A 16075-nucleotide genomic window follows, 5' to 3' on the forward strand; every position below is an offset into this window, starting at 1 on the left:
GTATCATTATTTATGTAAGAAACAGTATTTACAGGGAACCCGAGAACTAGAGGACATAGTGTTGTCTTAACGCTAGGTTCCCTCTGCCTAACCTGCTGTGTGCGGGATACAGCGTGAAGCTGATTTATTTATTTTTTTTTAATATAAAGATTTGAAAAGTAGTGAAAATATCAATGTGGATACCTAGGATGTTATTCCCTTATATTTAATTTTTTTTAAAGTATGTTTAAATTTTAAAGAACAAAAAATGCATTGAGGCTGGCGCAAGGGTACAAGCGTGCGACTGTAAACGTGACTTGGGGGTTCGATTCCCACTCGTTGGAATAAAATATTTAATAATTTCAATCCTCGCTCTGATAACGACGCCAAGCCCGGAATTAACTGCCTCCACTGAACATGCAATGCATCATTTTTTTTAGGAAAGTGAGGTACAGAAATGTCTTAATGAGGAATGGAGGCTGAACAATAAGTTCCCAGGGTCCCTTTGCCTTCCCTGCTATATGCGAGATAGACTGTAAAGCTAGAAAAGGACATTTGACATACATGACTTTTCACTTATTTCAGAGACATGTTGCAAATTTTAAAGATAACATGGTTTGACATTAGAGAAATGAAAATATTTAATATACATAATATAAACATCGACTCGTTCAACGAGACGCTATTGTAAAAACATTGAAAACATATCAGTGACTTGTCAAAATATTATTGTTGAAATATCAAAAGTATCAAAATGTAGGAACAGCAAAATTTAATATTTTTATCTCTTCGCTTTTGCGTTAAGTTCTGCCATTCAACAGGTAATGCGTCCAGAATTCGGTGGAAAGTAGGAATTGTCTTAATGAGAAGGGAGTGTCTTACTTAACATAGATTCCCAGGTTCCCTCTGACTGCCGTGCTGTATGTAGGATAAGGCTAAAAAAAAGGAAACAAGTAGACTATTTGTATAAATGTTGACTAATACAAATATTGTGAAATTAGCAAATAACTAAATTACTAACCAATTACAACTAATCTTGTCAAGGTTTTCTCTGTGGATGAATTTAAACAAATCTTTATAGTTAGGATACAAAATTACTTCCTTAAATAATAAGTTTTAATAAAAATAAAATGTAACGCCATTTTGAATTGACCGCTCTCTTTACCTTGATATTGTCTGTCTCTCTCTAACAAAGTGGATTTATATTTACCTGGTATTGCTATCTCATTTAAACACACGTGTTGGTCTGGTCAAAGATAAGTGATGAAAATAAATGTTTCTAAGATAGCTTGATGCCTATCTGTATTTGTCTTTAGTATTGATAAATGTAGATTTTTAGGGGTTGAATTGTTGTCATAAAAATATAATATTCATGAAAAATGTGTAATGAATTTGTTTTAAATTAATAATATACTGTAATAAAGATTTTTTAAAATTATATGTAAAGTAATAAGCAAAACACATAATTTAATAAGTATGATTAACTAACAATCAAGAAACGTGGTACAAATACAAGATAAATTAATTATTTTCTAATTTTTTTAAGCAATCATCAACAAATAATGAATAATGCAATTAACAGCTCAGTAATTAATTACGATTATTAATTATAATCTTATATTAACCATATCTTATCATCGCATAATCTATGACCGCGTCGGGCGCATTCTACCTTTACAGGCTGTATTCAGTTTTGTTGTGTCCGCGCCGTCGTCGAGGTAACGTCGCGTCGCGAGTGGAAATTTACGTATTTATATATATTAATTTATATAGTGCAGTGCTAGTGAAACATAAATATTAATTGTGATGATATAAAATAGTTATAATGGCATTAAAAAAGGATTTCGACCTGCCAGTGAATGTTTTCAAACAAATAAAACTACCAAAACCCGCCAAAATCCAACAGGCGTTCGAGAAGATCTTCAAGAAGAACAACTATACTAAAATTGTGCAAAGTTAACTTTTGAACTTTGTTTTCTTAGCTTAAATGGCTGGTGAGGTTAGTGCATTTAGAAGTAGACCACTAGTACCGAATAGATCACCCAATTTTATAATAGAAGAAACAGAATTCGTTGGTAAAGGAGATAAACCCAGCCATTCCAGAAGAAGTAGGAGTCGAAGCGGTAACAGGATTGTACCAACTGTTTTAAGTTTGGCAGATGAGCATTTTTACGAGGATTTAGAGGATTACGTGAAGAAAATGTCAGTTTCTAACACTAATATGGATTCTGGTACTGAGGACGTGTGGACGCAGTTGCAGCAGAAAGAATCTGATCTGCTGCTGGCGGCAGAACTTGGGAAGGCCCTGCTGGAGAAGAACGAGGAGCTAAAGAAGGAACAGGAACGTATAACGGAGGAATATTCTAAAAAACTAGAGGTAAGTTGACTTTAAGTATCTATTCATAACTATAATATAATAAAAATGTAATTGATCAGTGTCTGTACGATAGAAGATATTTATTAGACAATCTTTTAATGAAGCCATTTATTAATGTAGTTGGACTCAAGACGACGATTTTTTTATTTTATTTCTGTTTGTCTGTGCGTTACACACTTTAAAACACTCACTTTAAAACAGTTAATAAATGATATAGTTGTATCAATTTACTTCCCATCGCAGGCGAAGTCGCAGCAATTGCTAGTATAAAACAAATCACAATCAAAATCTTAGTTTTAATTTATCAGACCGTCGCGTGAGCTGAACGAACTGTTTAAATTGAATTTTTAATTGCATCGAATTTCGTTGGTTCGTTTCGATATTGTTTTGACTTTATATGGTAACTGTTTTCGATATTTTCTAACAGTTTAACTTTTTAAATGTTATTTCTCATATATGTTTCTATGGGAACAAATAAGATCGATTATTGCAAAATATATTGCCCTTTTTTTATAAATCTATTCTATTCTCTTCTAAGATCGATCTTGAGACGTCATTTTCATTCATTGACGTGTTATGAATGAAAACGGCATCTCAAGATCGATCTCAGACTTGAGAGCGGCTTATAGATGCGTGCCTAAGATGTAATTTAGTGATGTTTTGGTCTCTTGCGTTTCTCTAATAGCCCTACAGACGGGCACGGAATGTCCGAAATGACAGAACGCATTAACGTGATGATTGAAATGTGATAAATATAGATTTTATGTTTCAAATGGAAAAAAACGGTAACTATTATAAAAAACAGTTTTCACGTTATATCCTGCACACAGCAAGGTAGACAGAAGGAACGTAGTGTTAAGGCACTCCATTTTCTGACCAATTCTGGAGACGTTAGGTGGTGGAACAGAAAGCTGTGCTTTGCTTCGACACCAGAGCTAAGAAATGGAAATATTATTATTATAAAATATAAACATTTTATGTACCTGCCGTTGTGGTACAGTCATAGAGTTTGAATGTAAACGTAATGGTTTTGAGTTCGAATTCCACTAGGAGAATGAATTATATTCACTTAGGTACTCGCATTGGCGTTGAATTCCTTTACTCAATAATTGGAATATAGGTGAAGCGAAAAAAAAGAATTTATCTTTAGTACAAATACACAGCAATAATAAAGTTGGCTTTGGCGCAAACTGTGATGTCGTATTGCAATCGTGATGATGTTATCACTGTTATCACAAATTCATGTTACATGCTGATACTATAAACTGTATAGATTACGTTTTATACAATGGTTTTAACAACGTCATTGAAAATTGAGAAAAATGTATGAATTACAATTTTATATAAGCTAAAAAAACAAAAGATGAGGCAAGTCGTGGCGGAGGGGCAGAAAGTGTAACTGTAAATGCGACAGGTTGCGACAGGTCACACACATCTTCGCTTTGGTGTTGAGTTCCGCCACTTAACATGCAAGGCCTCCAGAATTCAAGTCTTTCAAGAAGCGGAGTGTTTTAACACTAGGATTCCTTTACGTACATACAGGATACATGGGCATGGCAGGATACCTCTAAAAAATTTATACAAAATTGTTACTTATAACATTATTTAATTGTAATTTAATAGCTCACGTCATTTCTTTTAATATTAGAATATTTATAATAGGTACATGAATCACGCTTTTACAATTATATTTTCCACCTGCCGCTATCATTCTTTTCCTGATAAGTCTTATCTAAATTAACATGTTGTCATATGGAAATAAATGTAATGTTTAAGGTTTATAAATAAGATTTTTAAATTATTGACGTTTTCCATATACATACTTGTACTTTTTGTACACTCCGGTCCCATTAAAAAACTACCGGTAAATAATACACTATAAATACCTTAAAGAGACTTTAAATGACCACTTAAAGAAGCCCGTCAAGTATTAAGAACAATAAGAACATTATACTACCACCTACTTCTGTACAAAAACTGGTATTGTTTTAAAAGCGAATCGAACCCGTTACCTGTGCCATTGTTTCAAGGGGAATGGTGCCACAGAATGCAGTTTACAGCAAAGAGGTTTTTTTTATTATTAATAAGTAGGTATTTATATTATAATATAACAAAGGAAAACGCTTAAGTAATCGTACTTATGGACGTTAAAATGGTAATAAGTGGTGCTATAATATTTAATTATTATTTAATATATTATTTCTTTTATTAATATATAATATTATTATTTAATAGTTTTAGAGCATTGGATATAATATTAGTTTTAGATCTTACTGTTCAGTATATGTGAATCTGTTCTTCATTTTCTCGTAAAGAGTATGATATTTAGTGTTTTCATGACCTTACTTTGGCGACGAGGCAAAACACGACGTCGAGTTCCGCTACTCAACACTCAGTGCCTCGAGAGAAAGAGGGAGAAAGTGGGGAACGGAATTGTCTTAATGTTTTACTCTGCCCTATATGACAATCTTTTCTTTCAACCTCGTTTTCAAACTCAATTATATTACCTTTTACATGCGGCTTCGCCCGAATGGTAAAATCCTTATATTAATTAACTCTGATGGTCTTCCTTAATAACCATTTACTATAATAAAATTACATATTTACGATCAGAACCAGTAGTTCCTGAGATTATAGCTTTCAACAAAACACACTTCCATTTTCGTTTCTTACTATAAAGTATAATTAGACAGACTATTTGAACCTTGAACTTGTAGAGATACCATTTCCAATAACGAAGTACACCCAAAGCCAGAACGCCCAGAAGCGTTTCTGACCTGCAACCGGTTTGCTGCAATTATGTTACCATGTGTCGATGACCCCCTTATGGTCAGTTATTTTTTAAATTTAAAAATGGCCAACAATATGTGTTTTTCTTTTAAATATAAGAAATTAAATTGAACTTATTACATTATTTTAATCAGATTTATCATATGAGGCAGTCGTCATGGCGCAGTTGCACACAAGCTATGGTCGTGGGTTCGATTCATAATCGAGGTATATATATATTAAATATAGAGGTCCGTCACTCAATCTGTAATGCCCTTAGAATTCTCAGGTTCCTTCTGACAATCCTGCTAGGTGAGGCATACAGAATGAAATAGAAAAATTAAAAAGAAATATAATACTGTCTCCATCCTGAAAGAACATTATACTAAAATATAATAAGCATAGTTTATATTTACAATAGCAAATTGCTTTAAACAACCGGTTACATCGAATTACCTTGATTTTTCTGCAATGGTGTCTAAAATGTCGACGAGTTTCAAACCTGTATTACGTTCTTGTCATAATATTGGCATTCTTTTTTTTATATCAAAATACGTACTCAATTCTTGATATGCCTATTGAGGACGGAGAAATTATAGACACATATACAGTAGATAGTGTTCAGACATTCCGTTGTCCGTGAACTGTCCAATTTCCGAGACATTGTGTGAAATGAAAAGAATTTATTTCCCTGAGTGGGAATCGAACCCAGAATCGTCGCGTTCACAATCAAACATTGTTTAGATGCGCAACGACGGCCTCAAATAAATAAGTAACTATGTAATAAATTCTATGAAACCGAATTTAGCCCCTTTTTTGACAAAATTTGACTGTAATACCCTAAGTATTACATCATCAAGTATTAGATGAGATCAACATACTTAATATGATATCATCGAGCTGGTCTGATGATGGAGCCTGTACTTGAATAGGGGAAGTCTTCCGAGTGCATTCCGTAGCAATTATATAGAAAAACTATATAATTACTATTAAATACTATAAAAAGTTGTTTCTAATTACTTAGAATTCTAAATGTAAGATCGATAATTCCTATTTTCTCCGATGGCCATGGATGGACGAGACCGCTTTTCTAGTAAATCATCTGCTTCGTATATAACGAGGAAAGAGCTGATAATAAGTGATTAAATGTTCTAAGAAACTACCGCAAATATTAAATGTAGGTAGATGATATGCATATGCTTTATCTCTCTCCTAGCAGGGTAGGCAGAGGAAACCTGGGAACCTACTGTTATACACTCCGGTCTCATTAATACACTTTCCCCCCGAGTTTTCGACACATTGAGTGTTGAGTAGCGGAACTCAACTCAGTGCCTCGCACCAGATGCACCAGAACTCCACGTACCAGTCACGCAATTGAAAATACCAGTTATGAACATCTATATAAAAGAACGTCTTCTGAATGACTGACAAATAACGCAGGGAAAACTGCTGGACTTATAAAGTTGAAAATTATTTTTTTTAAATTCAATAAACGGACTTAACTGAGAGCCTTTAAAAAAAGGGGATTTCCCGATAAATTTATTTGCTTAAATACACGCAAACGAAGTTGTGGGCGACCACTAGTATCCACATTCCATATAACTCGTCTATACATATCAACAATGATTACCACATATTCTGTACAAAATCGAACCTACACCTTATGTCACAGCCACTGCGCCATGACAAGCTAATGAAAAAACACCAAATATTGAAGCATGTCTAAGAGCATATAATAACTAACTTAATGAATGAATGGCTTTGCTCTTATTTTTTTTTTATGTAGAACGAACAAAAGAATTTTAATACCGTCGGCACTAGGAAGTCGGTGAAACGATTGTTTTACACGGAAATGAAATCAACCTAATATTATATTTACAAAATATGACAAAATATGAATATATCGAGGCCAACGCGGCCCAGTGGCAGCGTGTGACCGTAAACGAGGTTGTAGGTTCAATCTCACTTGTGGAAATGAATTGTATTAGGATCCTATTAATTCTACTAATATTGTGAACGTGGATGTTAGTTCTATGACGTGAAAACTACTAAACAAATTTAGATTATTACATTTAAGTAAAGATTTTGTATTAATTTGGCTATAACAAAACAAAAAGTTAAATTTTATTTAATTCTATTCTATTTTTTTTTTAATTCTATAACAAAATAAAAAATATTCTCGATTCCGATTGAGATTCGAACCCATATCCTTTCACATACATGTATCCAATCTATTGAACTATAAATAGAATTATAAAAGTATTCATGTGCTATACATAAATGAGAAGCCACCAAACATAACCTACAAATCTTGATTTTGTTGCCCCTCGGCGCTGGCCTCGATACGTATTTCGGTCATTATTTTTAAGGTAAAGTTTCTTTATTTAGCTATATTGCTATAGTATAGAGTAGAACTCTTACAGCCTAATAAAGATTGTATTGTGTGGGGTGACCTTATTCTAGTAGTTTATGTAGTAATGTAATTGATGAGAAACGTGATTATTCCCTTGTGAACTTGTTGTCAGTCTCTGACAGCTAGGACGAAGGTCGCCTGTTCGATTATTGACGAAGACAAATTAACTAAAAATAAGGCACTAATCCTACGCCCATGTACAATGAGTAGCAAACGTATAAATATTAAATATTTGTGTAATTTGTGTAAAACAATATAATTTTTCGCTTTGATTTAGGTTTTATCACACATTGTCTTAAAATTGAGCAGAAAGTAAAGAAAGGATGGTCTTAACTCTAATTTTCTCCGCTGGCTGTCTCGGTTAAACTCCTATTACTGTTTCGGTTCGATAACTCAAACGTTACAGGTACGTAAAATTGTAAAAGTGTCTTAAAAGAATACGAGTTTCTCTTACTCGTGTTCATAGAGAAATATTCCTCTAGTGTACCGCCTAGTGTCGTATTCCTACCTTCAGACATAATATACCTACACAAAAATAATAAATATCTTAAATTTCAAATATAATTATCAGATTTTTTTTTTAACTTCTATATTAATCAGATATTTTATTTTCTTATATTTTTTTTTAAGTAATACATATACCGCAATGACCGGCTGTGAAAGTTGATTGTACCGTAAGCACGCAAAAATCGCTTAATACTTTATTGTGCTATACAAAAGCTAAATAGTTTAAATTTGAATATGAAACGGTGTCTAGTACATGCTAAAGGAATTTATTATACGGTCATAATTAAAACAGTCGAAAATATTCATTCTAAGTTAGAAGTAAGTTCCGGCGTTGAGTTACTGCTTACCCTGCTGTTATTGTGTGTTCGATTCCTATTCGGGACAATGGATAATTTTATTTTCCCGTCACTAGTAAAAATAAAACTCAACACTGAGCTCCCCTACTCAACACATGATGTCTCAACATAGCGGATATAAAGAAAGTGTCTTAAGCTCAATACAAAGTTTCATTTGCATCAAATTTTTAATTCGAAATTCCAGAAATAATTGAAAATCTTTGATTAAGATTCCAACATCAATTTAAAATAATTGATAAAAATTAAACAATTATATAAAATAGTTTTCTGCGTTAGTTACTCCCGTATTATTCTCAATTAATGTATTATTTATTAATTACTGAATTAATTATTTATTTATATTTTTTATTTATTTAATTTGTTATACTAACAGTTTTTAATTTAGCTAATTAAAACACACTGTACATAAAATGTATCAATATTATCAGATTAAATTATATCATACAAATAAATAGGTGACGCAGTAAGGGCACAAGGGTACGCATAAGCGTTGTGGGTTCGATTCCCAAGGAATTGAAGGAATGAAATATTCAAAATTTTAATTTTAATGTTGATTCTTCAGATTTCGAAATTTATTCGCGGGAAGTCGATCGAGACGTCTAGCAACACTGATATAAATATATTTTCTTAGGTTAACTTGCCGGGGTAACCTCAAGTAGTAAGTTGTACGAAATCGTTCTTACAGCGATTGCGTCCGCTTTGAGTGTAGAATATAAAATGACTTTGATGATTCATTATACGACGCTAAGTAAACATGTGTAAGTAACGTTTTGCGATTTTTATAGACTAAGGCTTATTATATAAGTAATGATTATTCTATTTATTTAATATTTTTCGAGATACCAATTAATGCTAGCAACGATATTGTTTCAATTCAATTAAAATTTAGTTTTCTAGATACATGAACATGTTAATAATTAGTGAAGTGTATGTTATCTCAGAAAGTGTAGATTCAAATCTTGATTTCATTAATATTTTGATATGTAAGAAATTCATTTTTGTGTCCATCGTAGCGCAGGGGCAAAAGCACGTGATTGTAAACACGATGGTTGTGTATTTGAATGCCACTCGCGGGCTATTATTTATAAAAATTATTTAATTTCTACCCTTTATTAAAAAGGCAAAGCGCGGCAATAAGTTCTGCCACTCAACACGCAATGCCTACAGATTACAACGGAAAATGGAGTCTTGACACTACGCTCCCTACTATATGCGGGATACAGCGTGAAGCTGAAAAGAACCTCAACCTCGCAAACAATAGTTAAAATTGCTAATTTACCACTTACACCTATAGTGCGTGAACAGAAGTGAGAGTGTACAGAATGAGGCCGCGGCCTTGCGCTTGCCGAATACTTCATAACTGCTTGAACTGGATTACCAACTAAATTAGATTTTGATTGTCCTGTCTACTTTACTCAGTAACTCTAGAAGGCATTATGTATTGATGGTTCATACAAATTATGTTTGTATTATATAGAGAAATAGTATGTGGAGGAAAAATTACTAAAATATATTTGATTTTCATGATTCTGATATTTTTTATATTAAAATATTGACAATGTCTAGAAATTTGAAATTCCTGTAAAAGAAAACGGGTATAAGGTAAAAAACGATTGAAATTGTATGGCTGACGGTTCCACTGCGTTACGACAGCCTAATTAATTTATTAGTTTCTTCTAAGGCCTAAATGTTATTATTTTAATAGTGAAAACACAATCAAAATCCAACATAAAAACAACTTGACTTGAATTATAATCATAACTTAAACGAATTTGAATAATTCAAGTAATATTATAACAATTTGCAATTCGTCGTTGTGCTCAACAGCGATTACAGTGTGTTTACTAGTAACTGGTAAATTGCGTCATTATACTATATTACCTAATAACTATATTTTGGTTTGCAAGAAAACTTAAATAAATTGACTTATTTCTTTGATTGGCTTACAAAAATGCCTGGATCTATAAACTTTTTACCTTTACTGTGTGTGATTTTAAAGGCATATATTTAAAAAAAAATAGCTTCACGCTTTTTCCCGTATATTGCATGGTAGGCAGAGGGAACCTAGTGTTACGACTCTTCACACGTTAAGGAAAGCAACGTTCAATTTTTTTAATAATTACGTGTTGTTGCAAAGCTCAACGTTGCATTTTTTTGTACCAGCGAAATATGACATAGATTCTTCAGAATGGAAATCGAACCCACACTTCAACAGTGCAGCTTCGCCACAACGGCCCGTTTTATCGGCTTATTTTATTTACTTGACAATTTTAATAAATTAATAATACACAACAACAAGTAAAACAATAACTTCAAATATTACTGTCAATGCATGTTTTTTTACCGATTTGACTAAGGTGAAGCAGATTCTGCCTACTTTACTAATATTAATAAAACCTAACATCAAAAGAACACTATAGTTTATTGTATTTTATCTGTGGTGCATACTAAATGTCACGTACATAGCATATACAATACGTTTTATCTACAAATCTGTCTATTCAAGGCTTTATATGTATGAATCGTTGGTTTTTCTGATTTAAAAAAAATATATAATTAGTGAGGTCAACAGTTTATTTTGTTATGTCAGTTTAGATTTCAGAACTGATTTTTTGAATGTCATTTACATTTTAATTAGATTTTGTATAGGTTTTTTAAATTTCATTCAAACACTTCCTTTCCCACTGTCCGCCGAATTCTGGATTGCGTGTTGAGTAGCAGGACTTAACGCCGTCCTTAAGCTCCCTACCAGAGCGAAAATATTAAATATCTCATTTCCTGTAATGGGAATCGAATCCACATCATTTCGCGTTTACAGTCGCACGCTTGGGCCCCCGCGCCACAACAGGTTTCAAATTCAACTCATTACTTTTAATCAAAAATCTTTGATGTTAATCACAGCTAAGTATCTTAAATGCATTCAGATATACATCTGTATCCCCATGCTATTTAAATTTAAACCATGCGTTTTCACTAAATAGGATTAAGTTTTTTTCGTCATTTCTTTATATTCGTCACGTATTGGTTTTTATACTATCATATATGTCGATCTCAATATCAGATAACTGTTATCTAGAGAGAATTTTCATGTCGATCAATAAAATACTCTATAATCACTTATCAGTAACGTGGATGGTGTAAAATAAAAAGAGAAACAACACTTTTGACAGGGGAATCTAGTGTCAAGACATTCCGTTCTCCGTTTTCCGCCTCCAGAGCTCAATGCTGCGTTTTATCTTGCCAGAGCAAAATAACGAAGTGTAAAATAATTCATTCTCCCAGTGGAAATCGAACCAACGACCATCGCGTTAATATTCAGCCTATGTCAACACAATGGGTATATTTTAAATATTTGTTTCCGTTTCCACGTTTTTATCTATGTTCTCTCTATTTATGTAACCAGTCAGTGCAATGTCGTTTACTTAATCCTACTTGTCATCTTACTAATATTATAAATGTGAATGTATGTTTGTTTGTTACGCTTTCACGCCAAAACTACTTAACCGATTATCATGAAACTTTGTACACATATTCTTAGAAGAATTAGAAAAGATAGACTACAGTTTATGTGAACAATAAACATTTGGTATAGTTTAGCTATAATATAAGCGGGCGAAGCCGCGCGTTCAGCCGCTAGTGTCTCATAATCTGTTTAAGGGCATTACGCATATTTGCTTTGAAATATGCAGTATGTAGGTAGGTTAGTATAAGTGTTAAGCAGTAAAGAAAGAAACCATAAATCTTTTTATTTATGTTTTTATAGTCGAATACTTACTATGAAAGTAGTTATTTTTATTTACCATAAAAGGTTTATGTCAATAAATATAGATTTTATTTTTTAAAGAAAAATATTATTATTTCACACTTATTAAAGACAAAACACCTTTATAGAAAACATAATAATTTGAACGTAGGGGGATTTGAACCTAAGACTGTTTGATACCTTCCAAGCGCTCTGACCTCCAAGCCATACGTACACGTCGAAATTCTCATCTTATATTTACAACTTATTTATCTTGTTAGAATTTTTTTTATTAAACAAAACACAGAGTTTGTTTTGGTTAACAGAAAAGATATTTTACACTTTTACATTTTAGGAACAATATTTTTTATATTCAACTACTCGCAAAAAATAATTAAGTGCATTAATAAATAAATTATAAATTATTTAATTAATTGTATTCATTAATTTCGTTTACAAATATTTACATAACATACGTTACATACTAATACAAAGTAGAAGCTGTCGAAAAAGAGGCCGTCATGGTGCAGGGTACAACCGTGTAAACGCAACGGTTGTGAGTTCTATTCTCCCATTTGGAGAAATAAATTATTATTTATGAATATTTCCATTTCTTCGCTCTCGTCGTTGAATTCCGCCACTCAACACGCAGTTCTTCGAAATTACGGCGAAAGGTGGAGAATGGAATGTCTTAACACTAGGAGCAGGATCCCTCTGTTAACCTGCTACATGCGGGATACAGCGTGAAGCTGGAAAAAAAAACGAAATCCAAGTATAATTATTTATTTACATATTCATTGAAAATGAATATACGCAATCGCTGTTAGTTTAATTTGACTAATTTATACACTTTCATACTGTACGTTGCCGTTGGGGGGAAAAGCGGGATTCACTTCCACTCTAATTAGTATCTTGCACTTTTGTAATACTGATATAGATCAAAATTAACTGAAGTGAATATTTTAAAACTGACTTTCTTAGCAATAGGCCGTAATTGCATTTAATTACTTTTCATTTTCTGTTTCGCGCTGTATCCCACACATAGCAGGGTAGCCGGAGTGACTGGTAACCTAGTGATCGGTCACTCTGCACTTTTTTAAAGTTAAATGCGTCAAACTATGCGCCAATTATTTGCAAACTACAATATTTTAAAACCAGAATGATCGATACCAAGCCTATGTAAGGTTTACTTTCTACGCACAAACACCTAGTGAAAAAGTTTGTTTTCCATTTTCCATTTAAAAAGAGGCTTTCCGTGTTGACTGACGCAACCTAACGCCGCACTTGTCTTATATTAGATTTACAAATTGAATCGGGAGTAATTTAAATGTTTCAAAATACTCTCAATTGAGTCGTCAACACAACGTTAAGTAAATTAATGGTAAAAATAAATAATATTTCCCGTACTTTAGGGCTTTTAAAGCTATTGAAATTTAATTAATTACTTAATTTTACCTTAATCGCTTAGTTTAATGTTTCTTAATAATTGATCAGCCATGTTTCATATAAAAAATGTAACCTAGAAGCGACCTTGGCTACAGTCATTAAAAAATCGATATTTAGTGGAGCAATATAATCGATACTGTTCGTCGTAATGCCCTTGGTACAGTTAAATATTTGTTTGAGAAAATCAAAATTTAAAAAAAATCTATAATTTAACTTTTTTATTTTTATAAAAGTAACTAGAAAATTGTAAAATAATAACCATAACATAATATACGTAACTTTAAATTTTTTTAGACAAGTTTTTAGCCTTACGTCACTTTACGTAACAGGTTAGGCACAGGAAACCTGGGAGCCGAGTGTTTTTACACTCCATACCTTACTTTTCCGACATCTCGAGACATTGCGCCTAGAAATATATACTTTAGGTGCCTAAAAAGGGATTTTTAAAGATTACACCCGGAAATATAGTGGTATACCATTTCCGTCCCTTTTACTTCAGCTAAGTTTATGATATCACTAACTTTTACCTGCGGCTTCCTCTGTGTGGTTAGAGAGAAACAACTAAGAGTTATGTATGACGCATGACGATATTCTAAGTGACCGACATAGCTCTGACTGGTTCTGTCTACCCTGCGTGCTACGCGTGATAAAGCGTGAAACAGAGAAGAAATTAAGTGAAGCTTAATAAAGTTCAATTAGCTGTTATATCTATCTATTTATTATGTATTCGCTATTAGTTATAGCCTTCCTTGTTAAATGGACTATCCCACACAACTCTTCTGCTTTAAAATATTAGTATCGATTGCTTAAAGGTTACAGGTTCAATTCAGGCGTGTGCATTTTGCTTAGAATAGAACGTGTCTATTTCGGATTAGGTGAAGGTAAAGCGCGTCATTCGTTTCCGTTACCCCATTACAGCGGAAGTTACGTAATCTCCGGTTTTAAGTCTAAAAATATTCGTTATTTTTAAAATTAGTTAGGTACTTCGCTCTCGGGATCAGTTGATTTCCGCCACTTAGCAATACCTCCAGAATTCAGAGGAAAGTAGAGAACGGAGTGTTTTCATTCTTAGTTCTCTCTGCCTACCCTGCTATACATAGCGTGAAGGTGCGGGATACTGCGTGAAGCTAAAATAAAGTTAGGGCAGTTGTATAGGCAACCATATAAAACCGCATACCATAAAAGATTAATCGATTTGATTCAATGTAATAATGAAAGTAAATATAAAATCGATATAAAACGTCACTTAGGCTAGTTAATGGCGGTCGGGATGACGTCAATCGATATATCTATCTAATTCTAGTGCCTTCTGAAGTTCTGTATTAATTAATGTTTTTTAAGGGACATGCTGTATCCCGCATAGCATGGTAGGCAGAGGGAATGTAGTGTTAAAACACTCCGTTACCTATTTTCCGCTGAATTCAAGAGGGATTGCGTGGTGATTTGCCTCCACACCAGAGTGAAGAAAAGAAAATATAAAATATTTCAATTCCTCGAGTGGTAATCGAACCCACATTCTGTCGCGTTAACTGTCGACTGGCCTGACTGAATCAATGTTTTAGGGGTAATTACGAAAATGTTACCATTAGAGGCTTTTATGGTAATTAGTTTAGTGTCCTTGTTGAAATTATCACATTGCGTTTGTTTGTTTTACTAAGCTTCTAGTTTCGCTTAATATAGGAGGATAGGAAGGTATCTAGTGTTAAGGCACTCCGTTCCACACTTTCCGGAACGCAAGCGTGGGACCGTCAACGCTACGGTAGTGGGTTATGCGTAAAGTGGGAAACGGAATGGTCTTATTGAGAAGGAAGTGTCTCAACTAGGTTCCTAGGTTCCCTTTGCCTACCCTGCGAAGTGCAAGATACAATGTAAAGTTGAAAAAAAAAGATATCAGCTTATCAAATCCAACAATAATCTCTAGTATTCATGTCGATATATTATATCTTACATATCAAATGATTACGAACACGCGTAGTTTCAACGTTTTTTTTTCAACTAATATTAGGAAGTGGTTACTTGAGTTAGTTATTGTTAATTACAAAGCGAAACGGAATTTATTTGCGTTAAGCGAATAAGCTAACTTCAAATTACATATATAGTATGTACCAGGTATCTACCTTGCGTTTTTTAGGACTATTTGGTCAAACTTCCTTATTTTTGGATATCTTGTGTTCTTTATTGTTTTACCTGCTCGCGGCTTCGCCCGCTTATAAAGAAGTTATAAGTATGTATTTTATTAATCCGAGTTACTTTCGTGATCTAATAATATTATCATTTTAAAGACAATTCCCATTCATACATTGAAAATTTTCAAATAAAATATCTTCATATGGACATAACTTTTTTATTTATGAACTAATTTAAATAAATAAAACAAATACTAAATGTTAAGGGAAGTTTGTTAAAATACAATTAGTAAAATTGCATTAAAATCGGTTAAGCCGTTTCTAAGATTAGTGCGTAACCTTGTAGTAAAATTATATTAC

General features: G+C 32.9%; 1 protein-coding gene across 1 annotated transcript in view; it reads left to right on the top strand.

Annotated features, from left to right (window-relative positions):
- The first annotated feature begins 1664 nt into the window (after positions 1 to 1664).
- The window catches only part of LOC146540274 (bicaudal D-related protein homolog), an 81674-nt gene continuing 67263 nt past the window's right edge, over positions 1665 to 16075 (top strand). Inside the window, exon 1 of the mRNA XM_085202182.1 lies at positions 1665 to 2356. Within this exon, the coding sequence (XP_085058308.1) occupies positions 1967 to 2356 (390 nt within the window). The 5' untranslated portion in view covers positions 1665 to 1966. The remainder of the gene's footprint in view (positions 2357 to 16075) is intronic.

Source organism: Heliconius melpomene, chromosome 2, assembly GCF_056956725.1.
Source record: "Heliconius melpomene rosina isolate 202511_hmr_F chromosome 2, ASM5695672v1, whole genome shotgun sequence".
NCBI lineage: Eukaryota > Metazoa > Arthropoda > Insecta > Lepidoptera > Nymphalidae > Heliconius > Heliconius melpomene.